General features: G+C 40.0%; 4 protein-coding genes across 4 annotated transcripts in view; 1 reads left to right on the plus strand and 3 right to left on the minus strand.

The window, feature by feature from the left end:
• Window positions 1-1114: 1114 nt before the first annotated feature.
• On the minus strand, window positions 1115-3278 carry LOC140942906 (uncharacterized). The gene has a single exon (XM_073391923.1). The coding sequence runs from the start codon at window positions 2793-2795 to the stop codon at window positions 1632-1634; it is 1164 nt and encodes a 387-aa protein (XP_073248024.1). The 5' UTR covers window positions 2796-3278; the 3' UTR covers window positions 1115-1631.
• A 1131-nt stretch (window positions 3279-4409) lies between these two features.
• On the minus strand, window positions 4410-10469 carry LOC140942907 (uncharacterized). Its single transcript, XM_073391924.1, has 5 exons — window positions 10350-10469; window positions 10225-10268; window positions 10054-10131; window positions 9633-9687; window positions 4410-5590 (listed from the first exon to the last, which is right to left on the minus strand). Exons 1-5 carry the CDS (start codon window positions 10416-10418, stop codon window positions 4880-4882), a joined length of 957 nt encoding a protein of 318 aa, XP_073248025.1. The 5' UTR covers window positions 10419-10469; the 3' UTR covers window positions 4410-4879.
• A 2288-nt stretch (window positions 10470-12757) lies between these two features.
• On the minus strand, window positions 12758-15718 carry LOC140943726 (uncharacterized). Its single transcript, XM_073392837.1, has 3 exons — window positions 15490-15718; window positions 14351-15130; window positions 12758-14006 (listed from the first exon to the last, which is right to left on the minus strand). Exons 1-3 carry the CDS (start codon window positions 15641-15643, stop codon window positions 12889-12891), a joined length of 2052 nt encoding a protein of 683 aa, XP_073248938.1. The 5' UTR covers window positions 15644-15718; the 3' UTR covers window positions 12758-12888.
• Window positions 15719-21873: 6155 nt separating this feature from the next.
• Window positions 21874-25107, plus strand: part of LOC140944524 (uncharacterized) — a 39448-nt gene continuing 36214 nt past the window's right edge. The window contains exons 1-3 of the mRNA XM_073393649.1: window positions 21874-22426; window positions 22743-22769; window positions 24240-24266. Of these exons, the coding sequence (XP_073249750.1) occupies window positions 21874-22426; window positions 22743-22769; window positions 24240-24266 (607 nt within the window). The remainder of the gene's footprint in view (window positions 22427-22742; window positions 22770-24239; window positions 24267-25107) is intronic.

Raw genomic sequence — 25107 nt, forward strand, 5'->3', positions numbered from 1 at the left:
TTTGGTCTGGAATTGGGTGTGGTTTACGAAGGAACTGCGGCCAGTGTGTATCAATGCCAAATAAATAAGAAAGAGAGAGTAATATGCGAATTCGAAATGGATTTTAAGAAATCGTTTTGTTGCGGTATTAATCTGACATGATGACATGATTTCTGGTTTATGTAAACATGTAATGCTGCGTAATACTGAAAACGGGTTTGGAAATTAAATTTTTTTTGATCTGAAATAGGGTCAGGAGCTGAAGAACCGGGCGGCACACCCCTACCATGAATTCCCAGGAGTTTCTACCCCCGGGTAATTCAGATAGCGACAAAACGTAAAAACGTAACCTATGAACCTTTTCTCTCGTGGATCATTGGGCGAAAGCGCCGATTAGCCTGCGAAATGATGCACACTAAATGGAATGTTCTGCCCGCTGAGTTACGCACAGGTCACATCTCTCTAGCCTCATTTAAGCGTTCACTATTTCAATATTATTACTATAAGGCTCTGGACCCGTAGGACATAGACGACATCAGAACCTGGAGAACAATCGGTCCCGGGTGCAACATAGCGAGGACTCTCCTGTGCCCGACGACGCCTGCTTCTAGCAATTTGAACTTCTGTTTTGTTTCCTTTATTTTTTTTTGTTATTATTATCATCATTATTATTATTATTATTTTTATTTTCATTATTATTATTATTATTATTATTATTATTATTATTATTATTATTATTATTATTATTATTATTATTATTACGAGGCGATCCACTGTAATTGGTTAGGCCGGTAGCGGTCTACCTGCCTAATAATTTTTATGTATTCACGTATAAACATTGTATTCTAGTTAGGCGAAGCTAAATAAATAAATAAATTGGTCTTTTTTCAAATATGATCGCTGTAAAGACAAAACTAGACCTGTCAGTTCAAAATATCTTCACATAGTATATGATATCTCGCTGTTTTTTCTTAGTGTACGCAATAGCCTGTCGGCAGCACGTTTTCTTCTCTGCAAGCGCCGTTCCGTCATCACGAATTCTTATCCCGTGTGCGCCAATAAGCGCCAACATGCGCTCAATAACTGCGCGCACGCGCGTGTGCTATAAATTAACATGAATGCATAGAGATTTTATAAATAATTTTTATTTAAATTGTACAAACATTTTTCGCACTTTATTCAATTATTAAGTTAAGATGCGTGATTTGAGCGTAGCACGCACTAATCATAATTCCCACAACCGGCTTCTAGAATAGTTCTTGTGTCTTTTCTACTTTGATATCGGATGCAAAAATTGGCGAATTTGCATATCACCTTCGACACAATAAGTAAACAGGACGTTAACACTATAGCCACATAGAAATTTGATTGGAAAAGGAAAGCGGAGGTAGACGTAAAGGCAATCGTCAAAAACATAGATTACTTCAGCTATTTTTTCTTGTGTTTTGACAAATTTAGCTAAATTTGTGTTAGTTCTATTTAAATTCCACGGTACCATTGGTCGTTATGCATACGCATAAAATTACTAGCTGGCTCCTCACACTATAGTTGCTGTCCTGCATAGAAAGACACTACACTTTATTGGCCCCACAGTCCGATCAAGTTATCTAATTAGTTGCACTGAATGCAACGACTGCAGTCTGTTGTCAAGCTTATCTTGATCGCGAAAGCATTGGTGTTCCTGGTACGCTTTGTTCGTCCCAGCCAGCATTAGGAAGATAAACATGTATTGAAAGCTTTCGACCACTCTCGTCCTCTCCCAACTGGTCTTTTTCTTCTGGGCTTTGGCAGCGGCCCTTGTGAACAACATGTCGAGCCCATGGTATTGGCAAGCTTGGCGTTTTTCTGTCCAGAATTGTACTTTGGTTTCCCAATCTAAATCTCGCGCGAAACTTTTGTAAAAGCTGCAAGCCTTCCTCGTCGGAATTACAAAATATAGAATCTCTAGACTTAAGTTCCACCCGCCACTCTTTCTCCAACAAGTTAAGTCCTTCGGGGTTTATTTGAAAGCGTACCGGCTTAGATTTGCCGCCAAGAAGCAAAAAGATTTCCTCTTGTTCTCCACGTGTTTGCGAATGTTTGCTATTGTTTGCTGCGAGAACTCTATGAAAATAGCTCCTGCTGAACCCGGGCTCTCGTCCGTTCATAGAAATTGTAGCTAGATCTTCGTACTTTCCTATCTCGTTCCGTCGGCCTTTCATTTTCTTTAAGCAAGAATACAGTTTGTTTAAAGAAACTGCGTGCGAACTATTTGCAGTGCCCGAAATTGTTGCTCTGTTGCTAACGACCTGCTGCTCGTCGCGAGTCAAGTTTTCTTTGGATACTTCCTCTTGTATGCTTCCACGTTTCGACGGATTTTGCTGCGATTCAGCCAAACTCATTCTTTGTCCCGTACATCGCATGCCAGCTAGGGGATACAGATCAACAGCTTCCAGTCCCGTGCTGGTTAATCGAGTTTGTATTGACCGGTGCAAATCAACCAATTGGTTTTTGTTCATCTCGGCACTGACTCCGATTGGCTTTTCAAGCTTCTCTGTTGCTGCTGTCGTTGTTTGTTTTGTCTTAGCGTTCCCTTGCTCTACATACAGCTTATTGTTGGCAGGATTGCGTGTAGAAGACAGGCTGTCGGTTTTTCCTATAGAACGCACTTTTATCGTATCGTCCAATACTGCACTCAATTGTTGGCTATCTGTGTTAGTATTGTTATCATCTTCGGGGTGACGAAAGGCCGGTTTAGCATAATTCCGTAGATACGGCGGCACCCGAAACTGGCCTTTGGGAAATACGTCCTCTCCTCGGAAAAAAGCAAAACTCATTTTCTGGGAAGACACTGTACTATCATTGGACACTCATAATCACTGCCATACGACACCACCCTCAAAGATCTACCTGATCTGTATGAAGGTTTACTGTTGGGTTTATGTTAGAGCGCGTACAATTTTTGTAATGCAAACACTGTCCTAACACTAGTGTACTTATATTAGACAATCAATGCGTCTCATAGTATTTACTTTAATCCCTTATTTCAACGCATTGACAGTAAGAACAATTAACATTTGGGCTCCACTTGTCTTCACAAAGAAATTAAATCAAATAAACTGACTCCGTTTCATTACCATGATAATGAGTGCCAAGTTATTACAGATTGGGGTCTTTCTGAATGGCCGCTTTAAGAAAAAAAAGCACTGCATAATGAAATAAAACAACAGTTTTAGAAGGTTTAGTGTCACGAACGAAGAGATTTATACGCACAATTATCATTTGTGACTCCACTAGTAGTGTTTAGGACTCCGAGCATTTGCGATGACCTACAATTCAATTTAGTGTCATTTGTGATCAGAATGTTAACTGACTAAACGAAACTTGATTAACTTCCATCCATGTTTATACAGTAAAGAAGTAATATTTACCGTTTCCTTAATTTTTCAAGGTAAATATTTATGTCTTTTATTTCCTTCATGACCCCGCATTGGAGTGGGCGAGATAAGCAAAATTTGATTTAAATGGTCAACTTTGGCCTGACAAAACAGTCGTTTCTGCTCAGAGATGGCTGTTTAATTTTGGCAGGCTAGGCCAACGTCATCGACGCCATCAAGAAGAATTAAGGAACTGTTACGCAGCGAAACCGAAAAGGAGCAACCATGATTGGAATCCGAAACACTGCTTTCTTTAAGAAATGAAACCGTTACTGGCAGCTTACTTCAGATAACCAACTATACAAAAATGAATTTGTAGTTTAAAAATAGTGCATTTTCAGTGAATCATTTTTTGAATCATGTACCTGAAAAAGGAAATGTAAGCAAATCAAAGTCTTAATCATAAATAATAGAAACAAAGAAAAACTGAAATCTTTCAAGGCATGAACGAATAAAAGCAACATTTGCCTTAGGATCAGTAGATCTCTAAAAAGTGCATGATGGGTAAGGTGTGGGAGTGATTCTTCCTTGGTTTTGTCAACTGACTTGATAAAAGCGACTCCTCCTCAATAGCTCACCTCTCGGGCGCTAGCTATTTATCACATAAACTGCGAACCGCAGACGTATTTCCGGTCGTCGCTTCGAGTGGCAAACATGTCGCGAGATATGATATGTGAAACCTCCTTCCCAGGGCCCTCTTCTTCTCCTCTCGCTCCGGGGGAGAAAAAGGAGAGGACCTGAGAACGAGGTTGAGGTAAGTGGGAAGTGAAATCCACCATTGGGTTTGTAGTGTGTGTGTGGTCAATGGTACAATAAATGACGCTACATTATACGTCCCCGTACAACACTTAAGTATTAAAACATGGGTTTGGTACGAGCGCTCATTCTCGTTGGCTCACAAACCTGGGTTTACATTATCAATTGTTTTGTCCCGGCAATGCGCCACAGTTGTTAATCGTGTGAAGCACTGATTTTAACTTATTTTACGCCAGACTTAACTATGTCCACCATCAGTGTGCTAAAGAGATAATTTAATGAGCACAAGTTACAAATCAATTGTTTTCATTTTTCTCGCGTATTTTGTCTAACCATCCTGTTCCAAAATGTCTTTATAAATTACAGGTAAATCTAACCATACTTTTCGCGAGTCTTTCTTCTTGTCCTAACTACTACAACAACATTTCGTAAAACTGTATTTACCAAATTTATCTTCCATTGTAAATAGAGCGTTTATGTTAAGCGAATAAATAATGTAAATAGTTTGTCTCTGAAACCTCTCTACATTTCTTGTAAGGTATCTCTAGTAAGTATTAATTTTTTCTCGTTGTTTTTTAATATTTTTCCTCTACGTAAAAGCTCAGTTCAGTTGACAACTAATCTATGTTGGGCTATCTTCGTCAGGAAGTGTGAAGTGACAATTACGCATGCGCAAATCTGTTAAAATACGAATGAAAACGCGTTTTGCGTCGGTTGTTCTATCCGTATCAACTAGATTTGTCCGGTTCGGGGCCATAAAACCCTTCATACGCCGAACACTCCTTCACGGTTACAGTTCCTCTCTCTGTAGTCACATCGGTGATTATCATGCTGTTAGCCAAGAATTCGAACCGGGAATAACGCGATATCAACGGACTCTTTTTTACTTCTGCGGGGGCTCCGATCGGAGTATCTTGTCTTGAATAGGTCGGGAGGTTCATCGAACCTGAAGGAAGATTGTCAGTGCTTGTTTTCGTCTGCTTATCAATGTCGTTTGTCGCATTTTTTTCGCTGGCATGTGGTCCCTCCAAGTCACATTTGTTCGTATTTAGGAACTGAGCTGAAATAGCGGGTATGCTGATCTTTGTTTCTTCTGCAGTAGCTGAAGCAGATATCTCTACTTCCGTATCAACGTTATCCGCTGCAACAGGGACATCGTGGTCGCTTTCACTCTTCATCTCAACCGATGCAGGTACTTCAACACTTTCCTTCACTACTCCTGGCTCATCCGTACCGAGAGCTACCTCAGATTCAGTTGAGGGCTCTGGCGCATTCTCATTGACACTCTCGTCCACCTTCGGAACTGTTCGCTTTCTCCGACGACGCTTTCGTTTCACAGGCGGCGGGAGGACTTCTTGCGATGGACCATCCATTTCGCAGTCACCCCCGCGATCACTGACATGTTCAATGTCCACTGAAGGCTCGCCAACTTCGGCTGGCTAGATATTTAAGAACAGAGAAATAAAAAAAAAAATTAAAATTTAAGCATGCAATTTGCACTTGGAATCAATCGAATATCCAGAATCCTCAAGTGATTTACAGTCCATGATTTCGCCTAGACGCATTTCAATTCCCTTTCCTACTTGGTTAATTCGCCTCCTACGTCTTTGTATTTCTTTTCGGTACACATACAAGATCAAAAGAAATAGGAAAGACTAAGACAGCGTCGTCCGCTGGTAACAAAACAAATTGTAAGTAGTTTGTGAGGTTATCGCTGTGACTTAACTCGTCCTAAGTCCTCTCGCGCTCCTAGGTATCGGCGTTTAAAACAAACGACTGAGGACAAGGCTGGGTTTCAAAAGCCTGAGTACATCAGCCTTTTGCCTACTACTCGTTGGCTTATCACACTTAAAGAATTTCATCCACAAGACTCAAAAGTTAGAATCACCTTGTACAGCACAATAAACAGCACCAAAGGAAAGTAGTGCTCGGTAGTTTTGACTGGTATGGTCACACTTAAGAAATTTTGGGATTTTCTCTCTCTTTTGTGCATTCAAAAGTAAGAACATCCTTGACTGCAAAGTAAACTGTGCCTCACAGGAAAACAATGTGCAGTAACCCATACAAGAATTATCGTCACACTGAGCATCTTCATGATGGCAAATGTCTTAGAAATGAGAAGCTCCAAGTTCAGTTATAGGGCTGGCTTATTATCATAACATTTTAGCCCAGCCTAAAAGAAAAATGATTTATTACAGATCTGAACATGTCCAAAAAAGGTTTTCCGCTGTTTATGTTCACACAAGCGTTCAGCAGCTATAGTTCTCACTTCTAGACCAAGTTTAAGTGAGATAATGGAACTTGGTAGATCTGTTGCATAGTATTAAAAATGTCTTACGATTATAGAAGGAGAAATTCTAATTTTCTCTGGAAATTTTTTCATAGGCCACTATAAGGACTAAAACAGTTAAACAACGGACACATAAGATTAGTAATGAGAGATGCAAAATGTGATCTATGCATGTGCCTAAGTACCAGTGACCAACAGGGTGCGGTACTGTTACACAAAAAGCAGACTGGAGTAGGACAATGTAGGGCAAAAGTTGCCTACTGTATGCTGTAATGGATCTTCTCAAGCATTCGCGGTCAATGCATTTCTATGACGTAGTCACTCACCCAGACTACGCACCCGAAAACTCTTGGCTACATGAAATAAATTGACCCCAGAGGGATTAGGCAAGGGCACAAGATTATCCCTGTTGGTAAATATAAGTCAGTATGACCTTTTGTAGCTCAATCATTTTTCTTATCATTCACTGGCGGCTTTATGCTTCTGCTTTGACCAAAATAAGCACAATAACTCTTATTTTAACTGGGCTACTGATTGTATAAGCACTCCGCTGTTATCTGGGTTATTTCAAATTTTATTTACCAGGTGATACTGTTTAAGTCTGACTTGTGTGGGGGCAAAATTCCAGGGAAGGGGGACCACCATGAAAAAGACAAAATTGTTCAAGATGTCACACCACACTGCACTTAATGCCAACATCTTTGCATGGAGCAGTTAAAGTAACTAAGCCTGTTATTTGGTTGTCTTCTTTAGTATGGTCAAGTGAAGCTAGACTACAAGTAGTCCCCCATTTTTCCTCAGGGATAGTAGAACGAGCACAACACGGAAAAAAATTTTTCTCTCTCCCCGCCGCATGTCACCTTTTCTCGCATGGGGTGATTTTCACGCATGCTCGCATTTCACTCGCTCTACTATCCCTGAGGAAAAATGGGGGACTACTCGTAGTCTAACGTAAAGCCTGAGCCAAGCCCAAATTGGTCTAGCCTGTGTACAGATGTCCTCTTCCCCTCTTTCTGAGGGGAGGGCGACGTCTGCACACACACTAAATTTTGGTCCCCTTTGAGGTTTACTTCTACTTTTTCGATGGCCATCTATCTGTCCCTTTCATATCAAGGCTCTGCCCCAAACCTATGAAATCCAGGGTGCCCAGCATAGTATTTTTATGAAAAATCGTAAGATTACCTAGTCGCCCGAGAGCAAAAGTTAGACACAAGGGGCTACTGGGTACTGCTAGGGCTTAGCCCTGCATATAAATGGAAGTCCCCCCAGGGCACAAATCCTTAACTTTGGGCATTTGATTGAAAGTTACTGAGCATAATATCTTATTAATCAATTAGCCTACAATCAAGAATTCTTTTTTTTCATTTTTTTTTTGGGCTACGCACAAAAAGTTGGCAGACAGGCAAAAGGAAAAAAAGAGAAAAAGAGAAAAAGAGAAGGACCACCTAATTGCAGGTTATTGGTAATTTTGCTGTGCAAAAAGGTTCCTTAGAACGTTTGACTATTCAAATGAAAGCTACTGAGTAGTACTTTCCTATGGTACTGTTTATTATGCTGTACGATGTGGTTCTGAATTTTGAGTCTGTGGATGAAATCTTAAAAGTGTGACCATTCAAATGAAAGCTGCTGAGCAGTACTTTCCTGTAGTACTGCTTACTATGCAGTACAATGTGGTTCTGAGTTTTGAGTCCATGGGTGAAATCTTTAAATCTGACCATACAAATGAAAGCTACTAAGCACTACTTTCCTGTAGTACTGTTTGCTGTACAATGTGGTTCTGACTCGTGAGTCTGAAGATGAAATGTGACCATTCAAATAAAAGCTACTGAGCACTGAGCAGTACTTTCCTGTGGTGCCGTTTATTTTGTGGTACATGGTGGTTTGCACTTCTCAATCTGCAGATGAAATCCTGAAGTGGGATAATTGCTCAGCAATACCTTCTTGAGGAACTGTTTATTATATACGGTAAGCATAAAATGTGTTCCCTAACTTTTCCGGCAGATAAAAGTTTACATGCAATCGACTCCCAATGACTCAAACCCCTGCTATAAACTCAACCTTATGGTAACTAGAACCAAAATCGATTTCCCCTGGTTGATTTCCTCCATACATTTATGGTAATTTTACCCTCGGTTACTCAAACCTCCTGCTATCTCAAAGTAATTTTTGTTTCACTTCAGACTATTTCATATAATTTTACACTGGATAACTCAAACCACGTTTTAAGCGTATGCTGGAGTAAAAAAAAATTGTACTGCAGTCGGAAACATTGAATTTATTTCAAAACAAACCATATCTTCTTTGTATACCTATTTCAAAATATCAATACCTTGAAGTGATCATGAAGTGTGCATGATCCATTATACATTCCTTCCTCATCCCATTTCCTTATTTGTGGTTATTAACTTGGATCGAACTACCAATAACTCAAATTTTTTTCAATTTCCCTAGAGGGTTAGTGCTATCCAGAGTCGACTGTACATTGTATGTGTAAACAAGGTACAGCAAAGGAAATCATGCCAACATGCTTATTTACTGTGTCATGTAATCCAAGGATTCAAAATTTTATATATAAAAAAAAAAACAACAAATTTACTGCACAAAGAGCAAACCTTTCCAGCCTCAACAGGGAAGAAAAAATTAACTTAGTAAAAAGTTTTGAAGAAATTTTAATGGTAGCCCTAGAAATCATCACTTTCACATCGGACGTTTTTAGATACCCATTTGAAAGTAGTATCTTATCTAATTAATTCAAGAAGGTTTTAGAATTTCCATTTGACAAACAAGAAGAAACAAGTTCAAACCGGAAGTCATTTTTACAGTGCAAACCAAAAATGATACATGTTAACAAAAATATTTTTCACAGTGTTGTAAGGTTAGTAGCTTAAGGAAGTTGTACACCTGATAAGTAACGTCATAATTTGGCGAACATCTGAAAACTCTTCATTAATTAAACCAAAATAGTTTTCCATGCCTATAAGCTTGTTGCGGTATTCTCTACCCGATTTGAATCCTGTATAATTTTACTGTAATATGCAGAATAAAATACGTCGTATCTGGTAATATAACCATCACAGAAATTATGAGATTTTAAGTTTCATTTCTTGAAAGTCAAATTAAAAACTGACAGCTAGTACCTCTAAAAAATCACACTTTTACCGTATAATAAGAGGAAGTCTTGTCATACTCACACTCTCTTCAGAGACAATCATTCGCCTTTTCTTTCCTTTGAATTTCCCCTTCTTACTACATTTAAAAAGAAGCGAAAAACAAATACAAGGGGGATTAGTTTGCAAGCTATAAAAAAGCGTTAAAAATATAATTTTTAAAAACAATAATATTTACAATAAAAAAGTTTCGAATGCTATTGCTTTCGTGAATTCATTAAGCCAAAAGATTATTGACACGAACAATTAAGCTTAATTTCGAAAGAAGATGGTACAAATTTTCACCTATGCGATCGACCAGAATGTTGATCGTAATTTCACTTTCCGAAAATTCATATTTCGCTATATTAAGATAACATATGACTGCTAGCTAACTGCTATAAACAAACTTCGGTGCGAAGTGAAAGAAACATGTCTGATCGTGTAGAAGTGAATCTGCTCTCACCTTACTGCCAGCCGTTGTCGAAAAGCCCTCAATAATCTAGGATCAAGCACATTTTCTTCCGGCTCCCAAGTATTGTATCTAATTGGATATGATCGGTAAATCCAGCAATAAGTATAGGGACATCTAAAACATTTATTGGTAAATTATGCACGTGAAATTCACAATGCTTACTTTTGCGAGTAACCCTTCCATTTGATGAAATATTCAATTTTTCCCTGCAAAACAAACCATGGAAAGCCCTTGGATTAATAAAGATTTTTTCACCACAATATGGGGCAAATTTACTCCTTCCTTACCTCTCTAACTCTGCGCTTTAGAATCGTTTCGGCCGCATAGATTCCGTTGTTTCTTCCACCGCGATTCATGATTCATTGTCCAGTTTGAGAGATTGTGTTTGTATTCATAGCAATTTGCATCTTCGCATCCCATAATGTATTTATCTTCGTGACGACACGTGCTACTCGATCCTCGATAAGTCGTCATATGACAAACCGGAAAATTCTTTATTCCATATTGGAGCTAAAACCGACCCTGAGGCCCGATGTGAGAGGAACCACGAAATAACCGAGCGAAGTTGTCGCTTTCCCCGCTCAACGAACAGTTTTCTTTACCCCAATGACAATAAAATATATGGAAATGAACCTCGATATAACGAAACCTCGTTATAGCGAATGAATTTTGCCAGTCCCTTGGCCCTTCGTTATAATCTCAGCTGTAATTTTGGTTTGACGGTGAAGTGAGGTTCCTGTAATTTTAACCGGTGTCACTCGCTTTCCGGCTCGCAGAACTTCAGTATTGCCACGGTTTCAAAGTTAATTTTTTGTTTTGTTTTGTTTTGTCTTTTTTTTGGAAAAGAAAAAATTAAAAACTGAAATAACTGAAATAACATGAGCTAAGAACAAAACCATGTGAGGTGTTCGCGAGGTAAGTTTTGTAACCATCAAAAAAGGTTTTGTCGTGATCGTAAGAACATATATAAGTAACAACCCAGACGACGTCTGGTAACAACCCGAAGGGAAAAAAAGAGATGCCACGAGAAAAAAATGTCATGATATCCATGGCCAACCGTAATCCGTAATTGATATTTTGTTAAAATTATCATTTCATATTCCACTACCTTATACTACCCTATTTGAAATTTCTGCAATTTGATTGGCTTAGAGCAGTGGTATTTCAGCGTAATTTGAAATACGTACATGTGAAAATTACAAACCTTTTGCGGGTAGTAGTATAAACAAATAATAGCATGTTTTGTACGTGATATTTGGCATAAATACCACTAGTGATATTTCAAAATTGTCTCAAATTTCACTCGCCTAACGGCTCGTGAAATTTCGTATACCAATTTCGAAATATCACTTGGAGTATTTATGCCAAATATCACTTCAAATCATGCTATTACCTATACTAACTAAAATATTACTTTAGCTGCAGACCACCGGAGGAAACAAATTAAAGGTATGCATCCGAGAAAAGTACGCCCAAGTCACACCCAGTTTTCTGTATAGTAGCATAACTGTTTCTCCTCTAGAGAGGGAAGCAAGCCCATTGCAGTGTTGTCCCCTAGCACTGAATTCTTCACTTATCCATTTATACTCATGGCCATGGGTGGAGTGAGCTACCATGAGAGAAAAGTGTCTTACTCAAGTCTTACTCAAACATAACACAATGACCCGCGACAAAAGGATAACACTGTCCAGAGAGACAACATTCAGCACTCGAGTTAATGTTATTGCTTAATTTTAATATAGCGCAAGAGAGGAACATGCAAAAAGAGAGGAGAAGGCTCCCTCCTCCTTTTCTCCCCTCGTGCGCGCGCCATCCTTGATTTTTCTCCCTTTGCCCCTGCTACGTAGGCTATGACGTACAAGGACAACTCTTGTGGACAGGGCCGGAATCCGGAACTCTTGATTCCCTTTAATGGTAGTAAGTCCAAAACATAGCCCACTGTGGGCCACCACGCCTCACACGCAGTCTATATCAAGCTGGTTTGAAAATTCACCATTTTCACATAGACCATAATGCATCTAGTTTAAACTCCTCCCCCCCCCCCCCCCCCCCCCTTTCCACAGCCCCTCTTACTCCCAAAACTTGACTCGATTTCTCTTGAGACGAACAGCCAGGGGAAATTGAAAACACTTGTTATGCAAAATTTGGGGGGTAAAAAATGTGCGTTATGGTCTATGTGAAAATGGTGAATAAAAAATTATTTTCACGTCAAGGGATCCACACTTAGCCTCGCTTTGAAACAGAGGCTTAAGGCAACTCGGAAATGGCCCGTTAATCATGCAAGGACAAGGGAGAGACAGTGCACCCTTGGTCTCGTTCTCTTTCTTTTTTTTCACCGATCCCGCTTTTGGTCCCGAATTAGTATGAATGAGATATTGGAAAAGCGACTAGCCCCTCTTTTACCTTTTGACTTTATCCACGGGATCTCTTTTTTCTCTCTCTCTCTCTCTCTCTCTCTCTCTCTCTCTCTCTCTCTCTCTCTCTCTCTCTCTCTCTCTCTCTCTCTCTCTCTCTCTCTCTCTCTCTCTCTCTCTCTCTCTCTCTCTCTCTCTCTCTCTCTCTCTCTTCTTAATTAGAAATCCTTGGAATACTGAGTATTTAATTTGTATCTTTTTTCTAAAACTAAAGGTACTTCCACAATTAAAGCAACTTTTAAGGTTACAATGGAACCTTTCCATACGGACGCCCGTTCTTAACGCGGACTAGTTCAGAGGATGAGTTTCATTTGATTTCAAATATGCCAAACTTTATACCATTCCTACTTCAACATGAAAGCAAAGCTCTGTCCGTTTGGTGTTCGTATCAAGCTGGTTTGATTGTAAATCGTCATGACTCTTCAACGCTCTTTTTCCAGGTATCATGACCACAGTAGCAAAATTCCCTCAAATGGGGATGTGAGTTTTTTATGCAATCCGGTTGTGATCCATAAAGATTTATGCGACTGATGTGCCCGCTCACTTCAAAACGACCCTCAATAAGCTTAACAGACGCCTCAAAAACTGCAAAACTCGGTATGGTTCGAAACTTAACCTGGTAGATACATTCAGTTGGTTTTGTTGCATTCTTAAACTCCGGTTTTCCGAGACCTAAGCCATCACCATCTTGTATTCCACTGAATGTTTGCACTTTAGAACTCAGTGGTAGTTCTTGCCAGGCGCCTAAAATAACGTCTAGTGTTAATCGTTCACATAGCCTGCTCACTTTAAGGTCTTTCTTGAGCAAGCTGTTAATGTGATCAGTGGCAATCTGGGCGCCAATACGAACATGCGCATGGGTGGTGTTCAGAGGCAACCACTGAACACATGGGCAAAAGTACTCTGGTATCTTAGCGTCTTGACATGTTCGATTTCGAGGAAGTTTTGAGAAAAGACTTATTCCACGGGTGAGTTCTGTCTGTGAAGGATCAAAAGGATACTTGAGTAAATGCATAAAAGTTGCATGTAAATCCAACGGTGATATGATAATATCTGTATTTGATTTGAAGTTCTTTGCCAGTTTTGAGTGTTTCAAGCGGAAGTTATCTGGCAGCGCAATGGATAGCAATGGTAACCGCTCCTCCAGCTTTCCCTGCATGGTCGATCGGAACTCCCCTGTGCGCGCACCGTGGTCTCCCATGACAACAAGCATGGTGTCGTTCAAAAATCCCAAGTCCCGCATCGATAAAAAGAACTCGTAAAAGTCTTTCTCTGCAGCACCAAGTGGTAATATTGTGTTATGATGGCAGAGGCTACTCAGAAAACTAAAACCGAATTTAGGTGTCTTGGGATAAGCTCTAAACATGCTCTTTAGATATTCAAGCTGAATTTTATGTTGAGGTTGAGCATTGATGCATTTCTCATGAAGTACTCCTGCGTTTAGTTTGTGTGGCACCGCTGACCAAAACGGTCGCGCGTAATGATCACAAGGTGGCTTACTAAAGCCTTTGAGTCTCATATTGAAAGCACCTGACAGCAAAACAAAAAATATAATTTTAACTTACAATAAAAAGCTGTAGAAATAACTATCACTTGGAACCATCTTGCGAAATCGCGTCACCTAAATTCGGCCTAATATACTAACCCAACCTAACAGCTCGTTGTTCCAGATCAGGAGCTGCATGGACTCCTGCCCGGGTGAGATTTGGAGGTAAATAGTTCCCGACAGCTTGGAGGGGGGAGAAATACCTACTAACAGTAATTGCTCGCTATAGGAAAGACACACAGTGCACCCAAAGACTGCTAACTAAGACTGCAAAGAAAATAAAAGAGATCAGTGCACTCAAGGAAAGAAGTCGATGTGACTAGTTTACCTATAGGTGGAGCATCTTCACTAAACATAGTAGCGTAACCGTACTCCTTTAACGACTTGAAAATAAACGGCCATGGATCCACAGTTCCGGCGCCCTTGAAGCCAGTCCTCGCCTCATGAACTTTACAATTCTCCTCCAGACTCCGTCCGGTCAAGAGCGCTGTCAGCTGAGGCGTGGTCCCCTCACCTACTAAAGAGAACCCATTGAACATAAATGCCTGTAGCTCGTCCTGCAGAAACTTGTACGAGCTGCGAAGGAGACGCTGAAAAGTTGCGTGCGAGGTTTGGTCCAATCCTAAAATGACAATATTTAATGGTATACCAGCCTCTTGTTGCGGTACTCGCCGCAGCACGTGACTTTTGGGGACAACCTGTGCGTGAAAATCAGTTTGTTTCACTCCATTGAAGAACTCGGCGTTCACTTGAATGAAATCGTGGTTTAATTTCAACACTGGTGCTTTATACTTCAATGGTCTGCGATTTCCTAAGCGGAATCCAGAATCGGAGCCACCCGTCTGCCTATGTATCGTTTGAAAGGACAGATTTGTAACAGGCGCACCCCTGTCATGATAAACCACGACTTTGAGAAGACCATCACGGTAGCTGGTAAATATCGTTGCGTCGCGTTCACACGCAATCGGTACTATAGGTAGAAAATACCTCATGGAACTTGCGTCAAAAGGATCTATATTCGGAAGACGACAGCTCACTTCTCCAGTCGAAATGGGTCTTTGTACTTTCGTTGTTGACGTTCCGCACTTCAGATTATTGACATAGAATTCTAGAAAACACAGGCCATAAATTATAGAGTTGCCAGTTTACAACAGTTAACACTTTGCAGGGCTAAGGCCAGAGTTCTAAGCTATTGCATGTTACTTGGGCACTGACCTCTTTGTTTCTGTGCCACAATAAAATTTGTGTTCTTTTAAACTAAAATTGGATATAACATCTTGCGTGTTATGAAAATTTTTTCTTCTGGGCTAAGAAAATCTTGGAAGTTATTATTTACTCTGATAGCTTAGAGAATGAACGCAATTCCTAGCCCCGAAAAAACCGAAATTTATACAGTTTTACTTTCGTTTTCCAAATTGCGCAAAATTGCAATTTCTGTAGAGCGTGACTTCGTCCACTCATACTTACCAAGACTGGTAAGAAAATCCTTTTTGACAAGTATTGTAGAATTGTCATCTGCGAAAAGAATAAACTCGGATCCTAAAGTAAAGTAGTTTGTATCGTCCTTTGGTTTAAAGATTGCTTTGCATTTTTTCTCTGCAAGCTGATGGCAGGCCATCATAGCTTCTTTCTCGGATGGAAAGGCTTGTGTCGATACAGGAGCTTCAAAATCATGCTTGTCAACAGCTTTGAAATTATCTAGCTAGGGTAAAAAATATAGAATTGATTTAAATAATAATAATGACTAACTTATGATATTGTTTTAAGCCTTTCCACTTTAAACAACTCTCGTTAAACTCAAGAACGTCACTGGTTATAGCATTACTGTAAAATAGCCGCTTGCGCGAAAATAGTGGGAAGTACAGGTTTCTTTGAAGCATGAGTGGCAAGTGTTTGCGACGTGGGCTCGAAGAAGGAGGGAGGCTATTCGCGTTCTCGCGCGCCCAAATACCTTCTTTCGCCTTCCCTTACGAACTGCAGCCACGCAGCTTAACACTTTTTTCCCCGAACCATTTTATTAAATTAAGTATAACCGTTAACCATTAAGTATTATCTAGCCTAGGACTGAGCAAACTTAAATTCGACGTAGGCCGGATGAAGACTGAAGAGTGAAGAGAGTCCCTCCCCTTCACTTCCGATCCCGTCCCCCATTTCCATCGCCCTTTCAAAGACTTACTAAGTCTCTAAGTAACTCATTTTAACCCCTTTCTATCTCAGAGATGGGGCGATAGTTTACTCAGTATACCAGTAGCATAGTATTTGTATACGAGGTATTCATTGCTTGTTACATGTGTTTCTTAATTTGATTTTACCGGTTTGGAAAGCACTTATACTGAATGGTTACCAACCTTTTAACTGTCTACCCACTAAAATTAGCGGCAGATACCACTTACTTTGATATACTCTTGAGGCGCAAAGGTTCTGTGCAAGTCGTCTACCAGTGGCGTTAGGGTATGTACCTACAGAGAAGTGTACGTGTCGACAGTTATTTCTCCTTGGCCAAGCGAGTACTTGATCTTTAGTTAAAGAAAGCATGTATGGTCACAGGCGCGGATGCACACCGGTTTCCACCGTTTTTCGGAAATCGGTCAGATTTTTCAAGATAATTACTTTGAATACAACTTTCCATTAAGTTGAAATCTTTCCCCATATCCACTACGATCGATATGGAAATTGACCTTTATGAAATAACCCGCCGATTTGAAAGGCTCCATCCGCGAGGAGAATGGAACTGGCAAATATCCTGTCTGAATCACTCAGAAACCCAAGAAAGTGATCGATTTTAGGGACGTTAAAAATCTAAAAAATTTTCCCGCGGGAGCATGCCCCCCGAACCCCGTTAGAAGCTTTCGCTCTCGGCGTTCGTTTAGGAAATCGGTCAGTATTTATCCAAGATCCGTGCCTGGCATGGGTCACACTTGGAACGTTATCCACAAGTTCAACAGCTATAGCCATCATAAACTAGATGGTGCGAGGTAGAATCTTCTTACCTGTTTTGTCGGCCATTCAGAACTGGCCTTAGGTTGCTTTATTCTGTTATTTTTAGTGGAAATTTTATTTTCCCTAAATGAAGTATGATACACAGGTGTTGTTGGTGATTTATTCTCCTGTTTCCGTCGGTCTGTACTGAGCTGTCCTCGAGAGGTAGACTGCTGACCAGATTCGGTTGTTACTTTCGAATGCCAGGGTTTAATGAAAGGCGAGTGGTTGACCTTTTCTAGCTTTATCGTTAACTTTGCTTCCAGTTTCTTTTCTTTCTCTTTTTCTATCTGGTCGCTAACTTTCCACATGCAAAGTAGATTGATTAAGACCATCATTGCTGCTGAAATAATGAGAAATTTGCGGACCAACTGCAAAGAGAAACACTTCATGGTGCGTCGGACATCAGCTTCGTCGATTCAATGCTTCGTTGCTTCAAACAACCAGAATATACCTTTTGTTTCACTGTAATGCCAAAAAAACCATCGACATGAACACTGTTGTCAGTTTAGTTCGCTGTGGTATATATTTTCATACGTATTGCTCATTTTTGGTGTTCACCATTCTTATCTTCAGATGATATGTGACAAAAAGTTGTAAAGGATTTGCCACACCGAATCAGTGAAAACTCACTGTATAACTTTCTACTGATGAAATCAAAGCTAGTTATTCCGTCACCAAGCTAAGACATCCCACATGAAGTCGTCGCCAAAGTCGCACACTGGCCTACTCAAGAACTAGCTAATAAGACGCAAGCACTCGGAAGTCAGACCACAGTTGGTCTCCTAGCTTATACAATTCGTGCGTGTAGAGCATGTTAAAAAAGTCATTTGAATTCTCAGACCAACGATCGATGCACTTCAGTGCTATTTTATAAAAGCCACGTCTCTAGTAGAAGAACTTTAGCCATCCACCTCTTGTTAACACGTATTCAGCACGGAACAATGAAATTATTAAGGTAAAACATTTATGCTTGAACAAAGCTGAATAAACAGAGTTGGCGTGTAATGCATGCGTTCTGTGTGATTATATTATAAAGCTATGCATACGACATTTGAACATCTCTCCTTATTTTTGTATCAGTTAGTTTTCAACTTCCCTTATCACTCAGCTTTGCATAGTCTGTTTTCGTTGTCAGTTGTTGTTGTTGTGTTATTATTAGTACTATTAACCTATAATTCTGAAGGAACAATCACAAAAAAGGCCTTCGGGTTTCAAGATCTTTTGATAATTGTCAAAAGCTTAGGTGGTTTAAAATTGACTCTCCGCGATCAAATGTTTAATCTCAAAGCCTTGGATAGAAGAGCAGCACCCGAATCCCTTATTTAGAAGATGTGGATTCATTTCGGTTCGAGCCTGAGTATTCCACAAGATCAAAAACATTACACCGCTGCCTTAAACTGATGCAATGAAGAATTGAAATTGCTGGTAATCTAGCAGCCATTTTTCGCACAATAAAACTACCGACGCTGAATTTAAAGACGCCGCCTCAAACTAGAATGCGGAGTCACTGAAAAGATGTTTTGGTTATGAAAATTTCCGTGAACTGATTTCTTTGTATATAAAAATTGTAAGCAAATTTTCTTTATACTAATTCAACAGAATTATCCAATATTTATTTTTACATATTTTTTAAGCTTTTCTTATCTTGATTTGTTGCAAACCTTTGGTGTTGTAATGCAGTAGTTAATGGCATTTGTATGATGGCGTCCATTTCGTTTTTCCGTTCATATTTAAATTTTATAATCCTAGAGAGCTTTAAATAACAAAAGATCGATTAAATTTGCACAAGAAAGAAAAATCCTGAAGGATTCTGGAAGTGGTAGCCAAAAGACATCGTCGTGGAAATAGTGGAAATAGCCCTATTCAACTAAAGGTTATTATTCTAAAATGTACATTAAGACTTTTTTCCTGTTAAAACCATGAAAATCAATCTGAGAGAAGCATTTGTCAGGCCATTCGTCTCTTTGATGTTTGACTGATTTAATTCTCTTATCAGTTTGCCTCAAACCTCTGATCCTTGTAAGGCCCTACCTTAGTAAAAATAGTGTTCTAAAAGTTTATCCAAGAAACCCCAAACTTGTAAGGCCCTACCTTAGTAAAAATAGTGTTCTAAAAGTTTATCCAAGAAACCCCAAACTAACTTGTTGTTTTTTTAAACATAAAGAGTATCAACACTGTTTCGTCCCATGTAAAGGAATCCAAGAAAGTCTTGGATTCTGGATTCCACGTCACGGATTCCGGATTTTAGGTAATGGATTCTATTCTTTATTTGTCAGTGAAACTTGGATTCTGGATTCCAATCGCTAGTGTGATTCCGGATTCTTTGAGCTATATTCCGGATTCCAAGACCTAGGATTCCAGATTCCATAAGCAAAAAATTCCCGGATTCCCGTATATAAGGCGAACTGAACAGACTGACTGTACATGTTCAATGTCATGGTATCATTCATCATGCTGGAGCCACTAGCTCCTTGCCAGCTGGCTTTGATTGATCTTGATTTGATAGTGTGTTTTACCAAATCGTCACTAGGTAGTTTTTTCTTTACAGTCTCGACTTAGCGGTAACTGATAGGAACCGGCTTCCTCCTTTTTAAACGTAGAAGACACCATTTCGACGCTGATTTTATTCTGCGATTCCATTTTTGTCGCCATAAATAGCACGACAAAATTAAAAGGACTCCAACTGCGTGAGGAGATCTTGTTATAAACATCAGTCTTAAGACCGTTCACAGTCCCCCTTTTTTTTGGAAGATCGTCATGATTAATAGTCTCCTTCGCAGCCGTTATTAGCGTCGTCACGCAACGCTCCTCCCCAATAACGACCCTAACAACGGCTGCGAAGGAGACTACATGATTGAGCGTTTACCGGTCCGGGGGCCATCTTGGTTTCATATGTACCGAGGGGGCGGCCCCTAAAGTAGATTTGACACTCACGATCATTTCGGGTAGGGCCTTACACATGTCATAGCCAATGGGGCTGGCAACCTGGTGGATGTGGGTGTAACGCACGTGAAATTGTGTTAATCTTGTATAAAAAAGCAAGATAAACGGTAATGGAGCATCTGGACCATCTGAAGAGCGATGATACCTTTGATTTTAAGAGTACTTTTGCCACGTTACCAGCATGTAGAATTGACTATTCTTGAGGATGTCCGCTTGTTCTTGGTTGTGACCGTTTTGTTTGTTCTTTGGCCTATTCTTGTCCTTCGTGAAACACCCTAGACTTGCTGTCTCTGCAAAATGAAGTCTTAATAAATTAGACTTTTCTCCAAAAAGGAGGGGGGGACACACGGCTTACCTCCCCTGCTCCTACTCCTACGACAATGACGTGGCTGTGCCTTAGCGATCTGTTTTGAGCCGCGAATTCTAGATTTCGAGTTGTACTTACAATGATAAGTATCTTTTAATCTAAAACTCGCCAAAACGTTTTTGAAATAGCTTTAGAGGAGAACACACACAATTGAAGACACATCAAAAGACACAAGGTAATATGTTTTTTTGCTTGTTTCGTTGTTTTTATTATTATTACTATTAGTGAGTAGTACTATTATTTTGTAATGATTCTTGAATGCAAGATGAAACAGATACGAACAAATAGCAGGGCAAGGCACCACATTTTATCCCTTGAAACCCTGTGCTTTTTTTTTTGGGGGGGGGGGGGGGGGAGGTTCAAAAGCATTTTAATGAGGTCAGTCATAAATTATTCTTTTAAACTGAAAATTTCTCGTAGCCCCCCACCACCCCATAAATTATGAACGCTCCTCCCTCAGGTTCCTAACACGATCAATATGTCAATGAAACAAAAAGCCGCAAGTTTCGAAGAAGTTAACGCGAGTTAACGTTTAAGTGAGTAAAGTACAGCTTTCCTTGAGTACATTAGTTCGTTCATCGTTCAATTTACTAAACTGTTTGGAATGCCACAAGGTTATTTTGGCAGTTGGGAAGAAATTTTGTGGCTGCTGTCTTTGTAGAGAGATGTAAAGAGGTGACAGTTGAGTGATAAAGAGATTAATAGGAAATGTCCACAGGGACAATGACCAAACGGGGGGGGGGTACTTAAGGAATTTCTGGGTGGGGATGTGCCGCTGGGACCCTGGAACCCTTAACCTATACCAGAGCTAGTTCAGCTGAATTTTGCTACCCTATACTAGAGTAAATTCCCCAAATTCCCCCTATCCTAGAGTAGCTGTTTTCCAGAAACTAGGTCACAAGCACAGTCTAGCCAAAACAAAACCTTATACGACAATCCCTAGTCTAGATAAAATTTTCAACCTACTGATCAGTTTCCTGAAAAATGATACCCTATTCTAGACCCAAACGCTCTGATTTATATACCCTATCCACCTAGAGTAACCTGCTTGAAAACCATACCCTCCACAGCGCAGCGGCACATACCTATATAGCCCATATATGGCAGTACCCCCCCCCCCCCCCCCCGGGAATAAACAGTGGCCATCGTACAGAGATGGTTGTTAGTAAAGGTTCGACTGTGACTTGGAATTACAGTATTAGTCTGTCCCAGGCTCTCAGATAGTGGAGACGTCGCGAAAACGATGTCAAGGGAACCATAGAGCGCGCGTGTTCTAAGTAAGGGAGTGGTTTCCTCTGGCCTGACCCTTTGCGTTTTCCGCATGAGTTTTCACGATCTTTGCACACTACAGCCTTGGAGTCTGGAAGAGGCTATTTTAGCGTTATTGACACGAAATTTGTATGCAAATGCATTATTATTTCGAATGACAATTGGAGTGAAACTTGCCTGATCGCATCCAAGTTGAATAATCTATCATGTCTGTTTCACAAATACCTCTACAAATGTGATTAGGATGTGATACTCAAAAGAGGAAGAGGAGGCGTAGTTTTACATGAAAAATGTCTGCGATCGAATATAACAATTTATTGCGCCAAATCAGCCAAAGACTCGACGACATAAATGCAGGCCAGCAATTACTTGTGATATGCAGTGGATTGTTGGCGGCTCGTAGTGAAGAAAGCATCCCTACCTTGTCGTTGTTTTTAGACTTAGAAAAGAAAGGATTTCTGAGTCCCGATCGTCTAACGGTATTGAAGACCATTTTAAAAGGCGTCAGGGAACTGGCTTTTCTAGAAAAGGTTGAAACGTTTGAGCACAAAAGAAAGGAATACAACAACTTGCTTGAGCAGATTGTACGAGGACTCGACGAGCTTAATGATCTGGAACGAATCATCTCGATTTGCAAAGGAAATATAACAGAAGGAAGACGAGCGAGTATCCATGATGCAAGGTCATTGTTTAAGGAGTTAGAAAGCAAAAACTGTCTTGGAATCGACTGCCTCGAAATCGTGAAGGAGATTTTGACCCAGACGGAAAAAAACGATCTGCTTAAGAAAGTGGAAGAGTTTGAGCAACGAAAAAGTCGTAAAAATGAGTTTGAAAGACAAAAAGGTATTTCTCCAGGTTTAGCTCGGTGTAAAAACCTGTGAAGTTTTTCTTTGGTTTCTAGCTATTATTTTCCTTGGCTCTATTGACTTGTCAGTGGCTTCTTTGTATTCATTGTTCTACGTCACTCGTGAGTTTCACAGGTTTTTACACCGAGGATGAGCCATTTCTCCATGCCCGTTAAGATGCAAATTTCAATACTTCCCCTAAGGACCAGTTTGCATTGTAAATTGTAAATTAATGTAACGATACTGCGCCTTGTCTGTACCCTACATATTACTTCAGTTGGTCAATTATCTGAATTCTGTACGTTTTATTTCAGCACAAACAGTTGCTTTGGTCAAGGAAGGTAAGAGTTTTTAAAAATTTAGTTCCGCTCCATATGTACTTTTCCACGTTCTTAAAACAGTCTATACCAACTCGGGGATACTAGACATCCTTTCTCTAAAGGCATTCTAAATACAACACGGGTTTCCCCTTTAACAATTCAACAATTACCAAATCGGATTTATAAAGGCGCGGACTGATCGAGTGGTGAAGCGTTTCCAGAGGTTGCTGTATCCTTGCTTGCAGGTCTAGAGTTGAGTTAGAGATTTAAAGTGTGTCCGTTCTACTGTACTCTGATCAACCCTATTGCTAGCATAGCACTGTGATTGTATATAATATAGAAATGAGTAGAAAAAAAATCAAAATCGTTTTTTCACTACGCGCCAGCATTTTTGCTCAGCTATTAAAAACGACAGACTACTACTTAAGACGCAACCTTCGAATCTCTTCCATCAGCTGTTACAGGTAATTACCTAAAACAGAGAACAATCATTTTGACCCTTCAATCTCAGAAAAATAGATTTAGAGAAGGAGTATTGTTTTGAATTATAAGGCCCTCGAAATTAGATTATCATTAAAGTGGAGTGCTCAGAACCTTAACCCGAAGTTACCTCTCGGTAGTTTCTCCATCTCCTCCTATATGGGTATTCTAATAAAAATAGATTGAACAAGAGAGGAATGATGAGCTCATTCTCTCGTGATTGAATTAATTGAAAACAGTCCGCACGCAGTGGACGCTTATTTTTCTCCTCTCCTCAGCCTCCCTGCGACGCAAAAAAGCTTCTGCAGGCCTCTTTGGAGGGTATACCATCTATGATATACTTGCCATACTTGTTGGTGTTGTAGCTAAATTTTTATCTCAGTTAATTTCTATTTTTTAGACGCTCATCGGCGAAGGTCTTGATGACAGAACCGGTCATAGATCACGCTGTGAAAGAAATTTTGGGAGCACGAGTCGTCTACGTCTTCGCCTTTCTTCACCTTGCACGTTGAATTAACAAAAGAAATAACAGCGAGATAAAAGAAAAAAACCTCTCTTTGATCAGCGAGATCCCTGCGCATTTTGCCTTCTTGAATTTACGCTCCAAAAAATTCAACTGGCGTGAAAACCTTGGGAGCCGATATCAGTAGTGTGACCTTCCCAGAATTTTTACCTAGGTAAAACAAAACCCGAGATGAATTCACCTAGGCAGATTTTTGATGAATTTGCCCTAGGTAAATCGGTTTTACCTAGGTAAAAGTCTGTAGTATGACCACAGCTATTAATACGGTTGGCTGGAGTGTTCTACGTCACTCGTGAGTTTCACAGGTTTTTACACCGAGGATGAGCCATTTCTCCATGCCCGTTAAGATGCAAATTTCAATACTTCCCCTAAGCACCAGTTTGCATTGTAAATTGTAAATTAATGTAACGATACTGCGCCCTGTCTGTACCCTACATATTACTTCAGTTGGTCTTTCAAGTATCTCAATTTTTCACGTTTTATTTCAGCACAAACAGCTCCTATGAACACGGAAGGTAAGAGTTTTTAAAAATTTAGTTTCGCTCCATATGTACTTTTCCACGTTCTTAGACAGTCTATACCAACTTGGGGTTACTAGACATCCTTTCTCTAAAGGCATTCTAAATACAACACGGGTTTCCCCTTTAACAATTCAACAATTACGAAATCCGATTCATAAAGGCGCGGACTGATCGAGTGGTGAAGCGTTTCCAGAGGTTGCTGTATCCTTGCTTGCAGGTCTAGAGTTGAGTTAGAGATTTAAAGTGTGTCCGTTCTACTGTACTCTGATCAACCCTATTGCTAGCATAGCACTGTGATTGTATATAATATAGAAATGAGTAGAAAAAAAATCAAAATCGTTTTTTCACTACGCGCCAGCATTTTTGCTCAGCTAATAAAAATTACGGACTACTACTTAAAACGCAACCTTTGAATCTCTTCCATCAGCTGTTACAGGTAATTACCTAAAACAGAGAACAATCATTTTGACCCTTCAATCTCAGAAGAATAGATTTAGAGAAGGAGTATTGTTTTGAATTATAAGGCCCTCGAAATTAGATTATCATTAAAGTGGAGTGCTCAGAACCTTAACCCGAAGTTACCTCTCGGTAGTTTCTCCATCTCCTCCTATATGGGTATTCTAATAAAAATAGATTGAACAAGAGAGGAATGATGAGCTCATTCTCTCGTAGTTGAATTAATTGAAAACAGTCCGCACGCAGTGGACGCTTATTTTTCTCCTCTCCTCAGCCTCCCTGCGACGCAAAAAAGCTTCTGCAGGCCTCTCTGGAGGGTATACCATCTATGATATACTTGCCATACTTGTTGGTGTTGTAGCTATTTTTTATCTCAGTT

The sequence above is a fragment of the Porites lutea genome, chromosome 7, assembly GCF_958299795.1.
Source record: "Porites lutea chromosome 7, jaPorLute2.1, whole genome shotgun sequence".
NCBI lineage: Eukaryota > Metazoa > Cnidaria > Anthozoa > Scleractinia > Poritidae > Porites > Porites lutea.